This window comes from Benincasa hispida, unplaced genomic scaffold (assembly GCF_027475165.1).
Source record: "Benincasa hispida cultivar pf3 unplaced genomic scaffold, pf3_genome.v1.1 HicScf407, whole genome shotgun sequence".
In the NCBI taxonomy this organism is placed as follows: Eukaryota; Viridiplantae; Streptophyta; class Magnoliopsida; order Cucurbitales; family Cucurbitaceae; genus Benincasa; species Benincasa hispida.
The window spans coordinates 1-25000 of NW_028326500.1; the positions used below are offsets into that span (position 1 = coordinate 1).

Below are 25000 nucleotides of genomic sequence, written 5' to 3' on the forward strand. Positions count from 1 at the left end.
TCCATTGCTTTCATATGTTCTTCGTATGGAGACTACATGAACTGACTAACTACACTGACCGCATACGCAATATCTGGTATGGTATGGGAGAGATAGATTAGCTTCCCAACAAGCCGCTAATATCTCTTCTTATTAACCGGAGCACTGTTACTCAAGTTGTTGAGTTTAACATTAATTTCCATAAGAGTGTCCACTGGTTTACAGCCTGTCATACCTGTCTCCTTAAGCAAATCCAGAGTATATTTTCATTGAGAAACCGAAATCCTTTCTTTTGACTGAGCCACTTCCATTCCGAGAAAGTATCTCAATTTTCCAAGGTCCTTGATTCCAAATTCCTCAACCATTTTCCTCTTCAATTTGTCAATTTTTGAAGCATCATCACCTGAAATGACAATATCTACATACACAATCAAAACTGCGATTTTCCCGGATACTGATTTCTTTGTAAAAAGGGTGTGATCTGAGTGTCCCTGACTGTACCCTTGAGATTTCACAAAGGTAGTGAATTTGCCAAACCAGGCTCTCAGAGACTGTTTCAACCCATACAAGGACTTCCTCAGTTTACATACTCGGTGATTGAACTGTTTCTCGAATCTTGGGGGAGGACTCATGTAAACTTCTTCTTCTAATTCTCCATTAAGGAAGGCATTTTTCACATCAAATTGGTGGAGGCCAGTCTTTATTAATCGCAACTGAGAAAAGAACACGTATTGTGTTCAACTTTGCTACTGGGGAGAACGTCTCGGAGTAATCTATTCCGAAGGTCTAAGTGAAGCCTCTGACAACTAATCGGGCCTTGTATCTATCAATTGTTCCATCAGACCTATATTTAACGGTGAACACCCACTTGCACCCAATTGCTTTGTGTCCCTTTGGAAGGGTAACCTGGTCCCAAGTGTTGTTTTTCTCAATTGCCCCAATTTCCTCCATGACTGCAACTCTTCATTCGGGAACCTCCATTGTTGTATGTATACTGCTTGGTATTGTAATTGTGTCTAGGCTCGTAGTGAGGGCTTTAAACACGGGAGACAAGTTGCTATAAGACAAGTAACTCTGCAGTGGATACTCGTACCTTTTCTTAAGGCAATAGGAAGGTCATGAGAGGCATCATGGTTTTTCTTCTCTTCTGACTCCCCATTGCATTCAGCCTCCTGCTCATGTGTCTTATCTTCTAAGGACCTTCAATAATGTTCTCTGCTGGAACAGGTTTTCCACAACTACCATCATTTGTATCAATCACATCGTTCTTGGTACAGTCATTGGTGCTGTCATTGTCTTCTCTGTCTTTCCTCACATCATTTTCAACACAAGCATCAATTTCAACATAAATGTTACCATTATCAGGGATAGGATTACTAGTACCTGGAACTGACACCCGTTCTAACTCATGGACTGGAGCCAGAGAAGTAACAGGCGGTGCTATTTCCTTTCTGAGATTCCTCCTATAGTACGTGATCCATGGGACTTATTCGGTAGGCAGAATGGGTTTGTTGATCCTTGTGTCAGGAATAAGTTTAGGTAAGACTGATAGACTTGGACCCCAATTAGCCTCTTCACTAGTACTCTCCCCCTGAAGAGAATTATTGGGAAAGAAGGGTTGACCTTCAAAAAAGGTCACATCCATTGAGTCAAAATATTTCCGAGAAGAAGGATAGTAACATTTGTACCCACGTTGATGAAGAGGATATCCCATGAAGACACACCTCTGAGCACGGGGGGGTAAACTTAGTTCGACTAGGACCATGGGTATGGACGAACAGAACACATCCAAACACCCGAAGCGGAACATCAAGGATAAGTTGGTTATCAGGATAGGACTCTTTGAAACAGTCTAAGGGGGTTTGGAATTTTAAGACCTGGGAAGGCATTCGGTTTATCAAATGAACTATTGTTAGAACAGCATCTCCGCACAAACAGGACGAAAGAGAAGTTGACAACATAAGGGACCGAACAACTTCGATAAGATGACGGATTTTCCGTTCGGCTACTCCATTTTGTTGGAGAGTATATGCACACGAACTCTAATGGACAATTCCTTTAGAGACTAAGAATTCCCTTAAGGAATTATTAAAAAACTCCCGACCATTGTCACTTCAAACTGTAGAACTGTTTGAAAACCGACGTGACTTCAGACTTGTATGGTCATCAATGAAAGTTACAAACCACCGTTTTCCAGTGGTGGTAGTAACAGGTGACGAACCCCAAACATCGCTATGGAAGAGGGTGAATGGTTTGGAAGGCTTAGAAGGCTGAGGTTTTAACAAGGCATGAGGTTGTTTAGCTTGGACACACACATCACAATTCAAGTTAGAAAGATTAACATTGCAAAACAAATGAGGAAACAAATATTTCATATAATGGAAACTAGGGTGTCCAAGACGATAGTGCCATAACATATAATCAGTTTCAGAAGTAGAAAAATAAGATGAAAGTAAACCAGTCCTATCACATATCCTAGATGAAGCATCTTTAGTTAGGAAATAGAACCCCCCATCATGCCAGGCAATGCCAATCGTCGTCCCTGAGTTCAGATCCTAAAAAACAACATTAAGTGAGAAAGTAACTCGACATCTAAAATCCCTTGTAATCTTACTAACAAATAGTAGATTATAAGAAATTTTAGGCACATGCAGGACATCTTGAAGAATCAAACCCTCAAAGGGTAACAAACGGCCTTTCCTGGCTACAGGGGCAAATGACCCATCAACGATTCTGATCCTCTCATTCCTAGCACTTGGTTGATATGAAAGAAACTGGTTGGAAGAACCAATCAAGTGGCCCGTAGCCCCTAAATCTAGAATCCACGGCTTGTTACCAGTTATACTAACAAGACCAAAAGATTGAAGAGTACCTGATTGGGCGATTGCACTTACACCCACTGTACTATAGTTACTCTGATTGGCTTCCTGATTCTGAGGTTGGGGGCCTCCAGTTGCCGATTCACCTACCAGTGCTCGTCCAGAACCTGACTGACGTTTACCATTCGGTGGACGGCCATGCAGCTTCCAACATTGATCTTTAGTGTGCCAGGGTTTTTTACAGTATTTACATACCGAAGTTGGCTTACTATTTTGTTTATCAATGCCAGGACCTGACGCTTTAAATGCAGCATAGTTAGTTTGCAAAACAAGTGTATTATTCATAGCACTAGACCTATCTTCCTTAAGGCGAACTTCAGAGCAAACTTCCATCAGGGATGGTATTGGACGGGTTCCCAGTATCCAACTTCGTACTGCGTCAAACTTAGAATTCAGCCCGCCAGAAAGTCCTAAACTCGGTCGATCTCCTCAGACTGGTAATGTAAGACTCCCCCACATGGACAATTCCAGATCATCTCACGATATAGGTCCATTTCTTGCCAGATAAAAGACAACTTGTTGAAGTAAGCTGTCACATCCATTGTCTCCTGCTTGCACTCATGGACTTGTTTGCATGAAGTATAGGGGACGCATTCTGTCGTTTGGAGTAAAGCTTCTAGACAGCCTCCCCAATGTCTCATGCAGTGGCAGCATATAGTAAGGGTTTGCCAATTTTAGGCTCCATACTTCTTACTAAAATTATCCGAAGTAAAAAGTCTTCTCCCTTCCATATACATTCTTGAGGGTCACCTGGTCTTGGTTTCAATATTTTGCCTGTCAGATATCCAAATTTATGAAGACCCCCAAGGGCCATTTTAATGGATTGAGACCAAGAAAAATAATTATGATCATTTAATTTCTGCCCTACCATAAAGCTAACAGAATTTCCTATTGCCCTAGAAAATAAATTAACGGTAGATAAGGCAGGGAAAGAGGTTACCATATTTCCTGAGTGCATCGATAGATTTGAAGGAAGATCTGACTGGACATTTGTGGTCATTCCCAGAGCTTCTCCGAGAGGAGCTATTTGTTGTTGAACCGATTCGTTCTGCTACTTAATTTGGAGTTGAAGCTGGGTAAATTGATCTTGGATTGTACCATCTTGGCCTCGAGGGTAGTGAGACGATGACTCCCCAATTTCAAAACCTCCAACCATGGGAGACAGCTTGCTACTGCTCAAATCCGGTTGGAACACAGGGCTGCTACTGGTCGACCCTGGATGGATGTAGCCGTAACTCGGCTCGGCTTCAGTAGGGTGGAAATCATGGCTTGGAACGGCTGGAATCGGCGGGGACATCGCCGACTGATGGGATCGCACCGATTTGGGGAGTTGCGCCAATATGTGGAGTCACGCCAGTCTGCCACTACTGTGCGCCTTGGATCGCGCCGATCTGCTGCTGCGCTGCACGAAATGCATCGATTTGTGGTGCTGAGGCATCGACTACGGCTGGACTCTAGCCGTCTGAGGCACACCGTGACTGCTTGCTCCAGTCGGCTGGTCAGTTCTATGGAGATGTGGGAGGATCATCTGAAAATACCGTTCCATAACGTCTTGCATGATAATGGCTATATCAGTGTCATTGTTGTCAACCAATGGCCTTTGTGATTCTCCTGTTGGGTTTTCCTCAATGGTAGCCAGGGTTTCGTCTCCATGCTCTATACCATGATGAAAAAGGAAGAGAATAGAGAAAAGATGCACACACAGGTTTACGTGGAAAACCCTAGTATAGGGAAAAAAAACCACGGTATAGAAGTTTCTTATTATAATTTGATACACAAGGTACACAGAGGCTACATGCTTAAATAGAAAAGAGGGAAACCTAAAGACAAAAATGCCCCTAGGGCTAAAACCCTATTTTAAACAAATTGTAATCTTGCTAGTGGCTTAAAGAATATGAAAATCAAATTATACATTCTGTTGGCTGCAATTGCTGCAGATAGGTTGAACATTGGAACCGAACTAATAATGAAGCGGAGCTCCTGCCAAGTAAAAGAAGATGATATCTTCAGGTCGATATGTGAAGTTGATGATGCCAGACTAACGGTGAACATTAGTTACCTTGTGAGGAAGCTTAGAGTAAAGTAATATGAAGCACAAAACTGGGAGAATGAAAGGCAATACTCTCTTGTCAAGAAAGACACCGAGCTGCAAAAGAGTACACATTAAGTTCAGTTGTAAAGAAAAGTAAAGAGACAAAACCAGATATAGTACAAACACTTGTAAGATAAATCTTTCCTCCAGTCGGTTGGAGCAAGATAATGGACTTAAATTTTGGAACTATAAAGTGGATCTTGTCTTCTGATGTTAAGAAAGACTCATATATAGTTTTCTATTTACAATTATATCCTTCATGAGACAACACTGTAAACTCAATAGCATGATAAAAGAAGGAAAAAAAAAAAAGCTTCATCATTGTTTTTTTGGAGTCCATCAATTGCAGAGGTGGAGGTTCAAACCATTAACTTTCAGAATGATAATAAATGTCTTTATCCACCGACCTATGCTTGGATTGGCAAAATCGAAAAATACCCTTGAACTTTATCTCTTGTTTGAAAAACACCCTTATTATTTCAAAAGTTACAATATTATCCTTAACCTTTCATAAACATCTTTGAACTATCCTTAAAGTTGAAATGTGTTATACCGTTGAACAGATTTATTTTTTTTTTGAAAAGGAAACACGTCTCTTTTTTCATTAAGATAACGAAATGAGACTAATGCTTAATGTACAAGAGATACAGAAAAATAGGACTAAAACTTAGAAACATGTTGAATAGAAATTAGGACCTAAAATGGTGTGACAATTCCTTAGGGCCGCCACACCATTCCAAGTCCACATTTCCATTTAACATTCTAACGGATTACTACTGCATTAGTAATTTCGAAACGTTTACAAAAGGTCAAAGGTAATATTGCAACTAGTGAAAGAATATGGGTATTTTTAAACAAAAGGCAAAATTTAGGGGTATTTTTTCATAGTTTACTTTAGCCTAAAAATTAGGCTGTAAGGCCACTTACATGCCTGATAGAATGTACGCATGTTCCAACCAACACAAAATGTGTGTAAATAAGCATATAGTTGGCAACTGGTTGCAAGAAAATCATGAGGTCAACAGCCTATGTACTTCTGTTTTTACTCAAATGTTACATTTCAATGAGTAATGTTTCGATGCAGAAGTATAGAATCTTGTTTTATCATTAAGTATAGTGATCTGTACAAGATTGCAGAGAATCATTTCACAACTGTATGAGTTTACAGGCATAAAAAAACATGATGCAAAGATACAGACGCAACGTCTTCTGTTAACACTGTTCAAAAAGACTCACCAGAAAAAGTGGATATCCAGCAAGTAATGATCGTGGAAGTGCAGAAGTGAAATACCAATGCACAGGGTGGGTCTGGTGTCAATAGTTATTAAGGAAGTATACTGGTCAATCTACTTCAGAGAGATGACCTGATGGTAGCACTGTCGACATCATGATTTACACTCAACGACAGAATCTTCCCAAAAGAGAAGAAAAAGTAGCAATCAAGCGTTGCTTAATATTTTACAAACCAGTTTTCATAAAATGTTCCATTGAGATGTGAGTGTTGTGAGGGTCGAGAATATTCTGGAGTTTCGAAACATTAATAATGAGCTTAAAATTGTCAAAAGTAAAGCTTGGGCCACTCTCCCAGAGATGGTCACTCTAAACTAAAGGAAAACATCTGTAAGAATATTAGGATTTAGTCAAATATGTTTTCTGTTGTAACCATTTCGCACCTGATATCTCTCTTGTAATCTTTTGTAATTTATTATGTTCATCCACCTATAAATGGGTCACTTTGTTTCTTCAGTTCAGCAATATGGTGAAATATATCGCTGAACTGAATCTTATCTTGGTATACGAGCCTTTTGACTTACAACTCAATTAAATATTGTTGTCTCTACCCCACACTCCCTACTTTCAAATATTTGTAACCTAGCCCCAATTATGTTCATTGGAAATTTCACGTATCTGCAATTCTAAAAGCACATGCTCTCTTTGGCCATATTGATGAATCAAAGTAATGGGAAGTAATGGAAGTCTGATCACATGAGAGAAGGTGGAAGGGGAAAGAGTTACATGGATCAAAGTAATGGAAGTCTTATCACAGTAGGTCCATTGAAGGAAAGTTGGGTTTATCTCCCTTGTTTGGAAGCTAGATGCAGAGTATGTTGTCAAAGATCGAACACAATGTTCTAGCGGAAGGGTTGACATTCATCAATATGGCTGAAGAGAGCATTTTCTTTTAGAATTGTAGATACTTGGAAATTTCCACTGAACATAATTGGTGGAGTCAAGGCGTATTGAGATGACGTTATAGATATTTGAAAGGAGTGTGGAGTAGAGACAGCAGTGTTTAAATGGGAGAGAGAAAAAGATGTTCCAGCCACGGAGATCGGAGATAGGAGGAAAAAAAAAGACACAAGTGAAAAGCCTTCGATACCAAGCAAACAATCCAGGAAAGTAGAGATTGAATGTTCTGTATATTTCACTGTATTGATAAAGAAACAAAGTGGTCCATTTATAGGTAGGTGAACATTACTAAATTTACAAGAGGAGTCATGAAACGTTACAACAGAAAATATATTTGACTAAATCCTAATAAGAAACAAGAAACTGAACATGCTTTTACTAATATTTTGTTTTCAATTTAATTTAATTTTTTTAAAAAAACCCTCTTAAAAGGATACACCCCATTCTGAACTTCGATTTAGAACAGAGTTGAACCAGAAAACATGAAATTCAGGCCACATTAATTTTTTCCAGAATATTGAATCAATGTAAACTGTAAGACCTGTAAAATGAACAGATTCAAATCAAGATATCAGCCAAAATTAATAGAGTTGACAACAAAAATAAACTATTTAATAAGTTCAGTTAAATGAAGAATTCTTTAGGAAATTAACATCATTGATAAAATGAATACGCAAAAAGCAAGGCCTCAACCAAGCCAATAGAGTGACAGCTAAATGAAGAGTTAAAATGCAAGCACCTACTAGCTTACCAACCTATGCACAACAAAGCAACACCAATACAGCGCTTTAGTGCCCTCCAAAATAATATTGATTTGATCTGTTTGGAAAAAAAAAAAATAAAATTATTGGGAGTAGTCACACCACACATCTTGGTGAGGATGGTTGCAGATTGTAATCCTTTTTCCCCATCTAACTTATTCACCTTACATGCCAAGAGTTTTGCAATTGTCTTGATCCGGTTCAGAACAAATTTGGGAGTGATTTTGGAATAAGCATTTTTAGCTCAAAGATTTAATTAAAATTACTTATGTAAAACTGTTTTGACTATAGACATTTCAATGTTTGGTTTTACACTTTTAAAAGTGATTTTGATTCAAATAGAAGTGTGTTTGAATGGAAATGATTATTAAAGGAAAAAAATCATGAAACATCATCACTTTGCATAATTGGTTTTTAATTCTGAAACTCCATTAATCTGGGCAAAACAGATAGAATTAATAAAAATTCTAAAGACACTTCTCATTTTATCAGTGAAATAATTTATACCAAAACCTTTTTAGTGTCCACATACCACCAAAAACTCCAAGCCAAGAGGGCAAAGAAGTAACAGCATGTCACATCTGAAGATGATTGTAGCAAATATCTGATGACAGACAGAAAAGAGGTGAGAATGATTGACATAAAACCAAATACTGACATGTAATGCAACTAAGACAAGTACATAGTTGAAGAATTCAGTTCAATACAAATAAATAAAACAAATCCAACATTCAAGGATGAACTACTATTCTTAAGGAAACTCCGGATATGGAATTCTTAGCAAAACAAAGTCCAAAAAAAGAAAAATCGCTGGGTGGTAACTTCTCAAAAAAAAAAAAAAAAGAAAAAGAAAAAGAAAAACTGTTCTGAAAGGGAGGGGGAGGGAGAGAGAGAGAGAAGAGAAGCAATTGTTGGGGGCTACCATAATATAGTGACAGAAACTCATTAGACTGAATTCATTGCTTCTTTACTCTACTTTCCAGACAAACCTCAGATTATATGTCTTGCTATTATGCTAGACAAAATGGCAGAAAAATCATGTTTGCCCCTTTACATTTACATCATAGCTTATTACTAAAAAGGTTGATGTTTTATCCTTTGACGCACATACCAAGCAACTCAATGCTGCATAGGAGCTCCCTTTGAGCCAATATCCATACACCATGTTCACTGCAACAATTATGAAAAGTAAGGGCTTTCAACGTATGGAATATAGTGTATTAAAAAAAACAAACATGAAAAAAGAATGTTGATGTACAAGGGCATTATATAGTCATGAATTAAAATGGATAACCAAAAGAAAGGATCAAAACTTTCTGAATATATTTGCTAGTATTCCCGTCAAGCTGAAAGGTTCAAGTAGGCCAAACATGACCGGTTGGAATTCCTATATTTGTATATGAATATTTATTTTTCCTTCATTGTTTTTATTCTTTCAATATTTGTAAAAGGTCTTTCTCCTATATAAGAAGACCTAATCTGCATATATTTAATAAGAGAAAAAAGATATTAATATTTCTATTCCTCCAATTTCTATATGGTAACAGAGCAGGTAAATCTTGGTTGTTAAACAAAACTCTAGCTGCCGCACCTTTTCTTTCTCAGCAATAAAATCCTAGTGGCCCCTAAAAAACCCTAGCCATCACCTAATTATCACCATTGTTGGAACCTAGCTGCCAAGTGAAACAACACACTCAACTTCCAACAATCTCGGGATAACTTCACTGGGGTATTGTCATTGTAGCCTTAGGGTACCAATACCGTTGCTGGTCAGTCTTGGAACTGCCGTCGCCGCCGGTCCGCCTTAAAACAACCATCATCCCATGCTATGTTGAAGCATAGTTGCCAGTGGAAGAAGACGCATTCGATGTGAGTTTTGTGCTCGTGTGATTCTCCACCGTCAACGTTGTCGTCCATGTCTTCCGCCATTGTCGTCGGTGCCTTGCCCTCTGTTGTCGAGTCAATGATCATGTTGTCCGCCGCTGCTTACGTTGTCTCCCATCGAAGTAGCTACTCACGATTGTGTCTTAGATTTTTTTTTTTTTTTTGTTCTTCCGGGTTGGTTAACTCCTAACCAAATCCGACAATTGGTTCAGCATTTGGTAGGCTTGGTCTCCAGGATTTATTTAAATTTTGGTTCAATTTTTATTTTTTGGTTGGTTCAAATTCTGGTTTGGTTCACTCCTGATTTGGTTCAAACTGATTTGGGTTGCTTCTATTGGATTGGTTTAAAAACTCTTTCTTTTTGGGTAGATTTCTACTATTTGTTAAATCTTCTACCATGTTACAAGAGCAAATTCATCAAATCCTACAACTACCAGCCACCAATTTTCCATCTAATAATTCATGTGTTTCTTTGACTCACATAGGTCCCATGACATTCTCGTGTAGTAATTCATCTTCGTGGATTGTTGATTCCAAAGCTTCGAATCACATTACTAGTTCTTCTTCTTCTTTTAATTCGTACTCTCCATTATATTGCAATGAGAAAATTAGAATTGCTGATGGTAATTTTTCTTCTGTTGTAGGAAAAGGAACTATTAAATTGACTGAAAATATTTCTCTCCAGTCTGTCTTACATGTTCCAAAATTAGCCTCTAATCTTTTATCCATTTCTAAACTTTCCAAAGATTCTAATTACATTCTTTGAATCTCATTGCATTTTTCAGGATCAGGATTCGAGGAGGATGATTGGGAGGCTAGGATGCTTGATGGTCTTTACTACTTTGATGAATGTTCTTTTAGCAATAAGATAACTCAAAGTCTTAGTAGTATCAGTTCTCTTTCTATTAAAGAACAAAATATATTGTGGCATCATAGACTAGGGCATCCCAGTTTTTCTTATCTCAAATATTTATTTCCAAATTTATTTAAGGGAATTGGTTGTTCATCTTTCGGTTGTGGAAGTTGCATTTTCGCAAAAAATCATCGGTCCACATATTTTCCAAAATCTTTTTATTTAATTCATACCGATGTTTGGGGTCCTTCTAAAATTACAACTCATAGTGAAAAAAGATGGTTTGTTACTTTTATTGATGATCATATTAATTTATCTCGAGTTTATTTAATGAAAAAAAATAAAAATAAAAAATTGAGTGAGAGACATTTTTAAACATTTTTACAATATGATTGAAACTCAATTTCAAACAAAAATCTCCATTTTACGTTCTGATAATGGAACCGAGTACTTTAATGAGTTTTTTGGCGATTTTTTGAAAAACAAAGGTATTATTCATCAGTCTACATGTCGGGATACTCCATAACAAAATATGATTGTTGAAATTAAAAATAGGCATTTACTTGAAGTGACGCGTGCTATAATGTTTTTGTTATAATGTTTTCCTTAATTAGCTATCATAGGTGTATATATAAGGGATACTCCCTCTTATAAAATTATCATAAGAAATATAAGAAAAGTTCTGTATTCAACATGGTATCAGAGCCAACCCTATGAATCTTCTATAGGTTTCACGTCCGAAACCCTAGAAAAGAAAACAGAAAACCTCAAACATACCTAGTAGCTCCATCGATTCCTTGCGTGAAGCTTCACGTCCGAAGAAAAACGCATTAAACCCAGCCAACAATCCAAAAATCTGAAGAACAAAGTCTTCGACCAACGATTCACAGCCGAAACACATTCTCGAAAGCAAAAATGTTCATCCGACGACCACGAACACGTTCATCAACCGGAAGTCATCGACCGTGGGTGCCGATTCCCGAAAGTCTCGTCTCCAATCGTGAGTAATCGCGGATCGTGGGTGGAGATCGCCGAAAACGAAATCGCGGTAGTATCATCGACAAAATCTTGAGGGAACGGGTTAAGTTGAGCCCGGTCGCGCGAACGAAGTCGGGTCGAAACCGGGTCAACATCTTCTGGGTCGAATCGGGTTGACGGAACCATGAGTGAACGGGTCTGAAACTGCACGGGTCGCGTGACCGAAGTCGGGTCGAACCGGATCGGAGTCTTCTGGGTCGGATTGGGTGAAATCTCGGGTCTGGAGCGTGAGTCGGGTCTGGACGCTTTTTTTATCAGTTTTGACGATTTTTGATCAGTTTTTCATCATTTTTTTTCCTTTTTCCTATTTCCTGCTTAATTAATTATTTTGCCAATCAACAATCTTTTATGGCATCCATAAATTCTAACAATACTGAAGGGACCGTACTTCCAATTACTAATCACAAATTAAATGGAAAGAATTACCTACATTGGTCACAATCAATTATGATGTTCATATGTGGAAAAGGAAAGGAAGATTACCTGTCAAGCAAAAATCCTATCCCAGACCAAGCTGATCAAAGATACAAGACATGGAAAGCGGAAAATAATATGGTTATGTCATGGCTAATCAACTCCATGACGACAGAGATTGGTGAAGGTTTTTTTACTCTTCTCAACTGCAAGCGAAATCTGGGAAGCAGTTCGCGAAACTTATTCTGACCAAGAAAATACTGCAGAGTCATTTGAAATTGAAGGCAAAATTCATGAGCCACGGCAAGAGGATATACAAGTCACTCACTATTTTACTCAACTATCTCGACTTTGGCAGCAATTGGACGTATTTGAAAGCCATAAATGGGAATGCGCTGCAGATGAAGCTATATTCAAAAAGATAGTTGAAAAGAAACGAGTGTTCAAATTTCTGCTTGGCCTTAATAAAGAACTCGATGAAGTACGTGGTAGAATCTTAGCTATTAAACCATTACCTAACATCAGAGAAGTTTTTGCAGAAGTGAGAAGAGAAGAAAGCAGGAAGAAACTAATGTTAGGAGTGATTGCCAGTTCAGAACCTGAAGGATCAACCTTACTTGCTCGAAACCTTGGTAATGAGGTACGTACAAATACTCATGATAACCGTTACAATTGAAACCAGAACTACATAGGAACTGAGAATCGGCAACGAAAACCAAGACCATGGTGTGAACACTGTAAAAAACCAGGACACACTAAAGAAGTGTGTTGGGATATTTATGGAAAACCTTAAGATTGGAAGCCCAACAAAGGTACAGGAGACAGACGTGGAAAGGCCTATCAAGCAAGTACATCATCAGAAGATAACGTCAACCCTGAATATAATGTGTTTACTAAGGAGCAGTTGGACCTTCTCCAAAAACTATTTGGCCAACCGAAACCTACTAAAAAAATATCAGAAACGAACGTAGCAACAATGGTACAATCAGGTAACTTTCTTTAGGCCCTTAATGCAACCAAAGAAAATTGTGGTACTTAGATTATTGACTCTGGTGCATCAGATCACATGACAGGTGACATCTCACTTTTAACTAACTACACACACTGTAACAATCAAATTACTGTAAAGATTGCCGATGGTACCTATTCTAAAGTAATGGGAAATGGAAATGTGTTTGTATCTAAAGATCTAGTATTAGAAAATGTGTTGCATGTCCCAAATCTTAAATGCAATCTTCTTTCCATAAGCAAACTAACGTTTATGAAAAACTACAGTGCAACTTTCTACTCACATAATTGCATATTTCAGGATTTGAATTCGAGGAAGATGATTGGCAATGCTAAGGAAACCTCGGGTCTCTACATACTAAATGCTCTTAAGCCTCAAGTCAAGGAGTTAGGTCTTAGCAAATCTCGTTTTATTTCTAAAGACTATTATGATAGTACATCTAATTTTGTTGTCTCTAAAGATGATTATGTTAGTACATCTACTTTTGTTGCTTCTAAAGACAATTATGATAGTACAATAATGTTATGGTATAATCGTTTAGGACATCCCAATTTTCTATATTTAAAACGAATGTTTCAAGATATTTTCAATAAAAGTTCTCAGGTGTTTCAATGTGAGTCTTGTGAAATGGCAAAGTTGGCTCGATCCTCGTATCCGGTAAGCGCATATAAAGCATCTTATCCCTTTTCTATGATGCATAGTGATGTTTGGGGACCTAGTAGAGTTTAGAATGTAACAAGAGCTAAATGGTTTGTTTCATTTATCGATGATCTATGAAGCACAAATACTTCATGTGAGGCAAAGAATCAGTATCCACGTATCGGATACCGATACTTCCAAATACTTCCCAGATACGTATCTGACACGCAATTTGATGTATCTATACTTTCAGATACTTTCCAGATACGTATCTGACACGCGATTTGACGTATCTATTACTTTTTTTTTTAAAAAAAAAAAAGACAGGTAACTCATCTAGTCTTTCCCAATCTAATATTAGACAACCTATTTAAAAACCTCACTACTCGAGTCTGAAACTAAAAGAAAAAATAAATAAATAACGAACCAAACCCTAGTCTAGAATCATCTAATCTCCATCTTCACATTTGAGTCCCCACAAAGTCCACCAAAATATAAACCATTTGGATATCTTCAACAATAAGTTATACGTTTATTTTCATATTTCTCTCTCTAATATTCTTCTTCTTCTTTGCAATATGAGTCACTTTTCTATTGCATTTTATTAACTATTGTACTTCAACATCTTAGATGTTGCTTTTTTTATATTGTATTTTAGTGTTTGTATTCTATTTTGTACTATTGTTATTAATTTGTATGCTAAATTTATCTATATCCTAGATTTTTTTAAAGAAAAAAATGTATTTTCAACGTATCAGTATCCTCGTTTTTTATAAATATATATATTAAAAAATATATATATAAAAGAAAATGACGCATCCTTAGACATATCCGTATCTTAGTTTTTTAGAAATTGACAAATTGTCGTATTCAATCGTATCCGTATCGTGTAGCCGTATCTGTGTCTGTGCTTCATAGTCGATGATCACACTAGACTTACTAGGGTATTTTTAATGAAAGAAAAATCTGAAGTTACTTCTATATTTCAGAATCTGTTTGCCATGATTTTCAATCTCTTTAACACCAAAATCCAAATTCTTCACACTGACAATGCTAAGGATTATTTTAACACTTCCTTGAAAATTTTTCTAAACGAAAAAGGTATTGCCCACTTGAGTACATGTCCTAACACTCCCCAACAAAATGGAATTGCGGAGAGAAAAAATAGACACCTCCTAGAAGTTTCTAGAGCTTTAATGTGTCACGCTAACATCCCCCACCTTTTTTGGGGAGAAACGGTTCTAACAGCCACCTACCTTATTAATAGAATGCCCTCTCGAATATTAGGCTTCAAAACTCCCTTACAAAAACTTAAGGAAGTATTTCCACATGATAGATTATTTTCTCAAGTCCCTTTAAAAATATTTGGTTGCACAGTCTTTGTCCAAGATCATAGACCCAATAGGAGTAAGTTAGATCCTAAGGCAATAAAATGCATCTTTCTCGGTTATGCTCCAAGCCAAAAGGGATACAAATGCTACTCACCAACTACAAAAAGGTTCTATACATCCATGGATGTAACCTTCTTTGAAGCCCAACCTTACTTCAAAAGGCAAGACATTATTGAACCTTCCACCCTCATAGAAAACGGAAAACTTCTAGAAAGATAAGAAACCCAAAAACTAGATCTCTTTGAAGAGAGTGCTCCATATGTTCCTTATATACATGAAATAGATATTCCCAATCAAGGCCCACCAGAAAGTAGGAAAGACCCTATAGTCTATGCTAGAAGGAAGAATACCCTTGAACATGCACCAGTACTCAATCAAAACCCAACCGAAATACAGGAAAATCATGTCTCCAATTCCACAGCTGAACACTTAATGAAGGCATTGATCTTCCTATTGCAAAACGGAAAGGGGTAAGAACCTGTATGATGCATCCCATCCAAAACTACCTATCCTACAAAAACCTCTCTCCCAAGTTTAAAGCATTCACAACCACACTATCCCAAGTTTACATTCCGAACAATGTCTATGAAGCCTTCAATGACATTAATTGGAAGCAAGCTGTATTAGACGAAATAAAGGCCTTGGAAAAGAACCACACATGGGAAATAATAGACCTACCTCCAAGAAAGAAAACAGTAGGATGCAAATGGCTCTTCACCATCAAGTACAAAGCTAATGGAGAAATAGATAGGTTCAAAGCTAGACTAGTCGCCAAAGGATTCACCCAGTCCTATGGCATTGACTATCAAGAAACATTTGCCCCAGTAGCAAAATTAAATACTATTCGTGTCCTGTTTTCCCTAGCTGTGAATAATGATTGGATTCTTCACCAATTAGACATAAAGAATGCCTTCCTTAATGGAGACTTAGAAGAAGTGTATATGAATATACCGGCCGGTGTAGAATCTACTTAAACTATAAATAAGGTATGCAAACTCAAAAAATCCCTATATGGCCTAAAACAAACCCCTAGGGCGTGGTTTGATAAATTCTCAAGAGTGGTAAAGGAAAATGGGTACTCACAATGTCAATCTGACCATACTCTCTTCGTCAAACATTCTTGCACAAGTAAAATAGTAATTATCATTGTCTATGTAGATGACATTATCCTTACTGGAGACTATGAAAAAGAAATAAGAAATCTAAAACTTCTCTTAGCCAAGGAATTCGAAGTAAAGGACTTAGGCAACCTTAAATACTTCCTAGGAATGGAAGTAACCCACTCAAAAATAGGCTTGAGCATTTCTCAAAGAAAATATGTCCTTGACCTGTTAAAGAAAACTGGAATGCTTGGATGCAAGCCTGCTAATACTCCAATTGACACTAACAATCACATAATCAAAGAAAACAACCACAAACTGGTTAACAAAGATCAGTATCAAAGGCTAGTTGGAAAATTGATTTACCTAACTCACACAAGACCTGATATCTATTTTATAGTTAGCTTTGTAAGTCAATTTATGAACAGTCCAACAGAAACAATATGCAAGCTGTATACAGAATACTCAGGTACTTGAAAGGAACTCCAGGAGAGGGATTATACTTCAAGAAATCTAAGAGAAGAAACATTGAAATCTTCACAAATGCCGATTAGGCAAGCTCAAAAATAGACAGAAGGTCAACTTTCGGATATTGCACCTTTGTTTGGAGAAATTTAGTCACCTGGCGAAGCAAGAAACAATCTGTAGTATCCAGAAGCAGTGCCGAAGTAGAACTAAGAGCTCTAGCTCGAGGAATATGTGAAGGAATGTGGTTCAAAAGCATTCTATCTGAACTTAAAATCAAATCAGAAGAACTAATGGAGGTACACTGTGATAATCAAGCTACTATCAGTATCGCCAAAGACCCAGTCCATCATGATCGCATAAAACATGCATTGATTGGCACTTTATTAAAGAAAAAATTGAAAACAAAAGCATCTCACTCAACTACATACCTACCAAGAGGCAAATTGCTGACATACTAACAAAGGCCCTTTCCAAGAATATGTTTGAAGACTTAAAAATCAAGTTGGACTTAATCAACATATATTGCCCAGCTTGAGGGGGAGTGTTGAATATGGGAAATCACCTCTTACCTTATACATATGATTTTATTCCCTGTAATTTGGGTTTACGTTTATTCTTTCCATATGTACATTTTTTTACTGTTATAATGTTTTCCTTAATTAGCTATCATAGGTGTATATATAAGGGATGCTCCCTCTTGTAAAATTATCATAAGAAACATAAGAAAAGTTCTGTATTCAACAGTTTTCTAAGCAAGTTCCAAAATATCTATGGGGGGAAGCAATTCTCACAACTACCTATTGCCTTAAAAAAGAATTTCTAATATCCCACATATATTTTTGAATTATCCCTCAAAGTTTTTGGGTATACTACTTATGTTCACATACCTGATCAATTTCGGTCCAAACTTGATCATAGAGTTGTTAAATGCATTTTTGTGGGTTACTCTTCAAATAAAAAATGTTATAAATGTTTTGATCCTCTGATCGTGAGCATGGATGTGTTGTTTTCTAGAAAATCAACCCTATTTTCCCCAAAATTCTCTTCAAGGGGAGAAACCAAATTTGGAAGAAAATTTTTGGGATGTTTGTATTCCTTTTTCCAGTCCTAATTGTTCAGATGTTACTAGTTCTATGATGCCAAGTATAGAAACTTCTCAATCAGGGAGAGAAATACTACAAAATGATCCTATTGATCAAGTGTTTGAATTTGAGTTTATACTAGAAGAAAATTCAATCAAGGGAACCAAGACAGGATAGTTGGTCCATCACAAGACCAATCTGAGACCTCGACGACTGAAACTAGTAATTTTTCTTCTTTTCCTACTCCTTCAACTACTAAAAGTACTTTTCCAGTAGTGTCTGATCTCAATGTTCCCATTGCCCTTAGAAAAGGTATTCGAGGTTGTACCAAATATCCTATTGCAAACTTTATGTCATATAAAAAATTGTCAAATAGTCATAGGCCTTTCACATCCAAGATTGATGACTTGTTTGTCCCAAAGAATATACATGAGGCTTTAGATGATCCAAATTGGAAATTAGCAGTTATGAAGAAGATGAATGCTCTAAAATAAAATGGAACTTGAGAAATAGTAGAATTACCTAAGAATAAGAAACCAGTGAGGTGTAAATGAGTGTTTACCATAAAGTGTCGTGCTGATGGTAGTGTTGAAAGATACAAGGCCCGACTGGTAACTAAAGGATTCACTCAGACATATGAAATTGATTATCAGAAAACATTTGCCACTGTTGCAAAAATACAAGGCCAGACTGCCAAAACGAGTGCTGCCGCCACTACTGTCACTAACGTCGCCCATGTCGTCGCTGCCGCCACCGCTACCTCTACCACGGTTCAAGCTACCGTCGACTGCTATCTCGAGTCGATTCACCTCAGCCCAATGCCAATTCTGCCACCTCCTTGTACCTTCCCCACCGCCGGCCTCCCTAGCGTCAGCCACCTGAGTAGTGCCAACATAGACAGTCGGAAATTCACGTTTGAAACGGTGAGTCGTCACCCTACCACAGTGGACAGCAACCAACCACGCCCAATCACGTGTAGCCACGTCCGAGCCTCCCTCACCATGTGACGGCCAGCCATGGTGCTTCGGGTTCAATGGGTCTATCTCCAATTGTGGTCCAACAACAATTAGCTAACCTTCAACAACAGATTGTTGCGCTTAGGGCAGCACTTGGAGCAATCACAAACCTCCAATCGAATCCCGTCAATTTGGATTTTTCTTCCGGTCTACCGATGTATTCAGAGAATCCGGTAACCGCCTTTCCTACTTTACCTACAACACATGTTTTGTCTGGATCTATGGGAAACTTTGCAGGTTTCATTACAGGGGAGAAGCTAAATGGTCAGAATTATTTTTCTTGGTCTCAGTCCAAGGTGGCCCTCAAGGGGCGTCACAAGTTTGGGTATCTAACTGGTGAGATACCAAGACCTAGACCCAAGCCATCTCTGGCGATGAATCAACAATCCGAAGTGCTTTTCTTGCGTATTCTTGATAAACCATCGTTTATATATAGATGTAGGAAGATCTGTTTGGGAAGTAAGCAGCCCCTTTGACATCTCTTCATCTGCAAAGAATTCTCGATGTGAAAACACAGAGACAAATGGCTGATCTTTGAATAGGAAAAAGAGTGGATCTGCAGGATCCCAAATGAATTGGCTTATTCGAAAAAAGCCTTGTTCTTTGGAAGATCTATCTCGTGTCTTGTACTGCACGGTTCCACTCTGCAAGAACTCCGAATCATTCTCTTGAAGCTCATCCTCTTCATCATAAATGATCCGCTTGCCCCGAAATGACCTAGCCCAATAGGGAAAACCCAATTCATTGGGCCTTTCGATACAATCAAATAGAAAGCCCCAAGGGCGCCATATTCTAGGAGCCCAAACTATGTGATTGAATAAATCCTCCTCTATCTGTTGCGGGTCGAGGACTCCTTCTCCTTCCCCTTCTTAAAACTCCGATTCGTATTGTTCATAGAGAAATCTCTGATCAACGATAGAACAAGATCCATTTTGTATCATATCTAAGGGATTCCTGGGTTCGGGCCGAAGAAGCAATGTCACTCGATCATTATCAAATCGACTGCAATCTTTTTCTGTCCGTGAGGATCCCAACAGAGCGCCTTCTACTTCTAATAGGCCATGAACTAGATCAGAAACATTCTCAACGAGTCCATAAGAAGTGATCCCATTTTTTTCATCGGGTCCGGGTAGAGACCAAAGGTCTTGAACGACCGATCCGGCAGAACAACTCAAAAGATAAAGAAGTATCGTTAATTTCTTCATGCTCGTTCAAAGTTCGAAGTACCATTTGTACAAATAAGAACCCCCTTCGTTACATGATTTCTTCTTCATATAGATAGATATAGGATCTATGGAGCAATTACTTAGAAGTACATTTTGTGCAACAGCCCTTCCTATCTGATAGAAAAGGATCCCATGATCCTGAACCGATCTTAACTGGGATCGCAAATCCCAAGTTTGTCTATGAAGAGCAGATCTAATTATATTAGTGTCTATAATTGATTTCTTCTGCGTAATACTAATCGATAGGGCCTCATTGGTAAGTGCTACAAGATCTCGTACATTGGAACCCATGGTTATGGAACCGAATCCATTAGTATGGAACATTATCTTTTCCAAGTGAAATCCCCTAGTATATGAAAGAGTGAAAAAGTGCTTTCGTTGTTGTGGAATAAGAAGCCTTCGTATTTTAATGCATGTATTTAATCTATTCGGAGCTATTAGAGCGGGATCCACTTTTTGGGGAATATGGGTCGAAGCAATAACAAGAATATTTCTAGTGGAACATCTTTCACAATCCCTGGAGAGATAGTTCACTAATACTCATTCACATCCAGATCATGAATGTTTGGAATCCATATTATGCAAGGAGACATTGCTTTTGCTAATTCGAAATGAAGGGTGATATAAAATCGGTCTATTTCCGGCATCATATCCATAGTTAGCGCATTCATCATAGTTAGAAGCTCCAGCTCCGTATCAAGGTCACGGTCGATATCGTCACTATCATCAAAATCGCCACTATCATCAATATCGTCACTATCATCAATAAGAAAACCCGTAGGCTAGTTATCCAGGAACTTGTTCAGAAATACTGTAATGAAAGGAAGATAGGAGTTTGTCGCTAGGTATTTGACCAAATAGGATCGTCCAGTTCCTATAGAACCTATCACTAAAATACCCCTAGAGGGGGATAGGGCTAAGCGGAGCGAAAAGGGTTTTCCATGAGATGGGAAATGAAAACTATTATCCCCACACGAGGTTTGTGAATAAGTGATTGTCTGATAATGAGCAAGGAATGTCCGTCTTTCTGCTAAACAGGATGTATTGAACTCATAATTCATTAGATACTTTTTATGAATGTCAACTAAGTATCGTAAGTAAATTACTCCCGGTTGTTCAATCAATTGATAACCAGAGTCATTCTTTGATAAATGATCACTATGAGTCAGACTCAATAGAATTTGATCAATCCTTTTTTCTGTCGTTAAGGTGGAGAACTGAAACAAGAATTCTCTTTCTTTATCATCAATCGAATCACTGTTCGAGACCCAGGATTCTATTTTATCATCAATCCAATCCCAATCACCGTTCACATTTTTTCTTTTTCTTATCAATGAATATATCACTTTACTTGTATGACTTAGATGTCTCGTATTTCTCGAAAAAGCGATTCGATTGATGGGATTTGGTATGATACTTATGAGATCGATGAGATTGATATTCCAATCTTTCTTCTTCGAACGTATTGATTAGACCCCATAAGCGGGACCGCCACCCCATAGCATGTTGCCACCAGAAGCAGAACCCCATATTTCTTCTAGAGAATCTCCTAATTGTTCCAGAGCAACTAGAAAGAGATTCTTTAACCAGAAAGAATTCAGTTCAGATGTGGGATACCTATCCAGAAGTTTTCGCAACTCAATCATGTATGATGGAATCATCAAAGATTTGACCTGTTCGAACTCTGTCTGTAACTCACTATAGGCTCGAGAAACAAAGAGAAGATGTGTACGAACGAGATATACAGCAACAAGAAGAAGGAAAAGGATTGAATAGAGGAACTCCCGAACATTTGGCGATCACAGATGTGTCGATATCGATGGTGACTCATTATTTCGATGAATCATTTCTTCGGACAGAAGAAGATTATGTAAACACTTACTCGAAATCTCACTTATCAGATTCCATTGTGGAAGAAACAATTTTTTCTGAAGAATTCGCCATGATATACCTGATCCATGCATAATATCATGAAAAATGGATACAAATTTTTGGCTGCTACTTAGTATCGGCAATAGGTCTGAAAAAGTATCTAAAAATAGAAAATTTAGATATTTTTACCCTGTCGAAGTAAGGAACCATGGCATATATGTTTGGAATAGATTCCATTTTGAGAGAGTTGAAAAAGCACTATCTCGTTGAAAGGTTCTATACATCTGCCCTTTCTCAAGGCATTTCTTTAGACAAAGACTCCGATTTTTCCTCTTTTCGGATGGTAAATATTTCTCAGAACATGGAGTGTGAATCAAACCCATGTTTGAATTGAAATTGAGATACTGATGCAAGTTCTTCCCCTCTGAATCAGATAGATTCATATCTGAAAGAGGTTGACAATAAGTTCTTTCAAAATTGACTATTTGTCCCTCTGTTAGAGGTGTTCCAGAAATGTCTTCGATCGAGTAAATAGCTCGACGAACGAATGGATCGGATCGAATTGGAAAATGGAAAGATTTGTACAAGTTATACCTTTCGTCACCACTTTGTGGAAAATCGTTAGGTATGAATATGTTAGATACCTGTGACTCGATTGGTGAAATAGTATCTCTCTCCAAAAAAGCATGTTTTTTTTTAACGCCGCACAAAGAAAATATTTTGTTGCGAATGAACAAGATATTGAGGAATTGTCCATACGTAAAATCATAATTATTGATACGGGCCTTTTCCACATAATCCACATAAAAAGGGAATCTTTTGTTACAATAGAAGCAGAAGTGATTTGGATTATTCAAGAATCGAAGTCGAGTTGCTTTATAAAAAGAAGATATCAATGAACTTCTATGAAATGGTTTCACGGGATTTAGCCAATTGTCTTGATCGTGGGATCTCATTGAGAAATAGGAATCCGTGTTATCAAAGGATTTCCTGCGATTATTTCTAGTATGGAATGAGTCAATCATCCACTTTGGTATCTTATTGAACAAAAATGGTGATAATGTTCCTCCATTGATCAAGAATTTCGATTTTTGGGAAGTATCATGATCATCCAATAAGAAGGGTTTCAATTTTTTCAAATGAACGATTTGAAGACCTATTGATTCTAACAACTGATTGCAGAGTTGATCATTCGGACCTTTCAATTCATAGATGTGGATCTCGGACCTATTAATGGGGATATTCCCGAAACTCACAAAGAAAAAAGGAAGTGAGTTAGACAAAAAGAGAAGAAACTTGGACAAAAAAACAAGTAACTTGGACAAAAAGAAACGAAGTGACTTAGACAAATCTTTTTTATCGATAACCTCGGACCAATCAATCGAATATTGATTAATACGTAATCGATCGAACACTACTTGAAAATGAAAATGGCTCTTCTGCTCAGAAATGAAATGTTCCTGGAAATTCTTGCTCCCATTGGACCATTTGTATCTATATGCATTAGGATCCCGATTCATGGATCTCTCGGTTCGAGAAATCAAAATAAGAGGATCGAACCATTTCTTCTGACCCTTTTTCAAATTTGATAAATGTTGGTTGAGCGTATATTTCATTATAGTTCTATGATTCAGAGTATCATTTCCTATTTGATCCCTTTGAATTCCATATTCCAAGTTACGATCGGATCTATTCATTAAAAAGAATCGATTCAATACATTACTTATGTACCCATAGGTGTTATATTGGATTTGAATCAGATTTCGGATCAATCTATATTGATTGACTGCCTCCATTATGTTGTTGCTAGCAAATACCACTATTTTTTGTTTTGGATCTTCCAAATCATTCCCGGTGGAGGTCCGGACCCATTTTTTTCTGATCCTTCGATAAAAAGATTCATTCTCTTCATAAAAAATAGGAGGTAGAACCAATAAATATTTCTTTTTCGATTCATCCCTGGAGTTGAATACCTCATTCAAGAATTGTTTTTGATCCAATCCGTAGGAATCAATAGAAAAGGCAAATCCCTTATGATACACCAGATCCGGCTCGGTTATTGATAGAGTGACTAGATCTGCCATTTCTTGAAATCTCTCTTCTGATTCAAAATCGTGGTGTAACGTGTATCCCCTCCTGTTCCGGTCATGGAATAGATGAAATAAATAAATAAATGGATTTTTGTTCAAGAATGAAATCTTATTGGAACTGTCCATATCCAGTTCATCCTTCGGAACCATATCACATCCCGGATCTGATGAAATAGGATGAATTGAGACGGTAGTTTGTAAATACGTAATTATCTTGAATATATTAACTATTTCTTTATTTTCCGATCGCCTGGAAGGGACAAAAGAAACATCTTGTTCTTTCTTCAACAATTTCTGATCTCTAGTGGACCTCTCAATAGGATTCGAACCCATATGAAGTTCTGACCATCTGTCAGAGAAAAAAGAACGAATGGATCTTGAAGGATTCCCGAGAAATTCTTCGATTTCTTCCGGAAGCGGATGATTATTCATCTGCTTCTCACGTTCCGTGAATAGCCGGGACATTGAGGAATATCCAGAAAGGCATTTAGGGAATCGGTCTGATTCTATCTCTGTTCGTTCCGTTTGAAGAAAGGAAGGATCCCAAAGAATCGATCTTTCTTTTAGTTGTTGAATCTCTCTTTGATTGATCACTGTGTGATATTCCGAATCCTCATTACTAATGGAATCGAAATGATCTCTGGATTGATCAGAAGATCCTTTCAATTGGCTAGAATCCGTTACTTGAACGAAACTAGATCTTGTGGAATCATATTGAATATTTGACAAGACATTCCGTACCTTGCTAAAAAAACGATCCTTGTTTACCAACCACACATTGTCTAACCAAATCCAATTCTCTCTCGATATGTTCCTCAAAAAATCCGATTCGTGCGGATTCTTCCCCCAACTAAAGAAGAGATCTTGGCGGAATTGCCACATATGAAATTGAGCACAATTTTGCAAAGAAATAGCCCACTTGTTTCTCGAGAAGAGATGGGAAACATGCTCAATCTCATTTGATTGAATAGTTGACCCAGCTCCTTGTTGTTTGAAGAAGCCCTCAACTTCAATTGG

The 25000-nt window shown here is 37.6% G+C and overlaps 1 protein-coding gene across 1 annotated transcript; it reads right to left on the reverse strand.

Annotated features, from left to right (window-relative positions):
- Positions 1–4564: 4564 nt before the first annotated feature.
- On the reverse strand, positions 4565–9163 carry LOC150030246 (dol-P-Man:Man(7)GlcNAc(2)-PP-Dol alpha-1,6-mannosyltransferase-like). The gene is made up of 7 exons (XM_090309913.1): positions 9013–9163; positions 8434–8505; positions 7896–7959; positions 7578–7681; positions 6187–6258; positions 4918–5004; positions 4565–4838 (listed from the first exon to the last, which is right to left on the reverse strand). Exons 1-7 carry the CDS (start codon positions 9064–9066, stop codon positions 4716–4718), a joined length of 576 nt encoding a protein of 191 aa, XP_090166039.1. The 5' UTR covers positions 9067–9163; the 3' UTR covers positions 4565–4715.
- Positions 9164–25000: the final 15837 nt, after the last annotated feature.

Coding starts and splice junctions, on each gene's coding strand:
- LOC150030246 (XM_090309913.1), bottom strand. CDS start 9,066: ATGGTGTATGGATATTGGCTCAAAGGGAGCTCCTATGCAGCATTGAGT. Junction 7,960..8,433: donor TTGGCTTGGAGTTTTTGGTG/GTATGTGGACAC, acceptor TTTTCCAAACAG/ATCAAATCAATATTATTTTG. Junction 6,259..7,577: donor ATCGAAGTTCAGAATGGGGT/GTATCCTTTTAA, acceptor TATTGACACCAG/ACCCACCCTGTGCATTGGTA.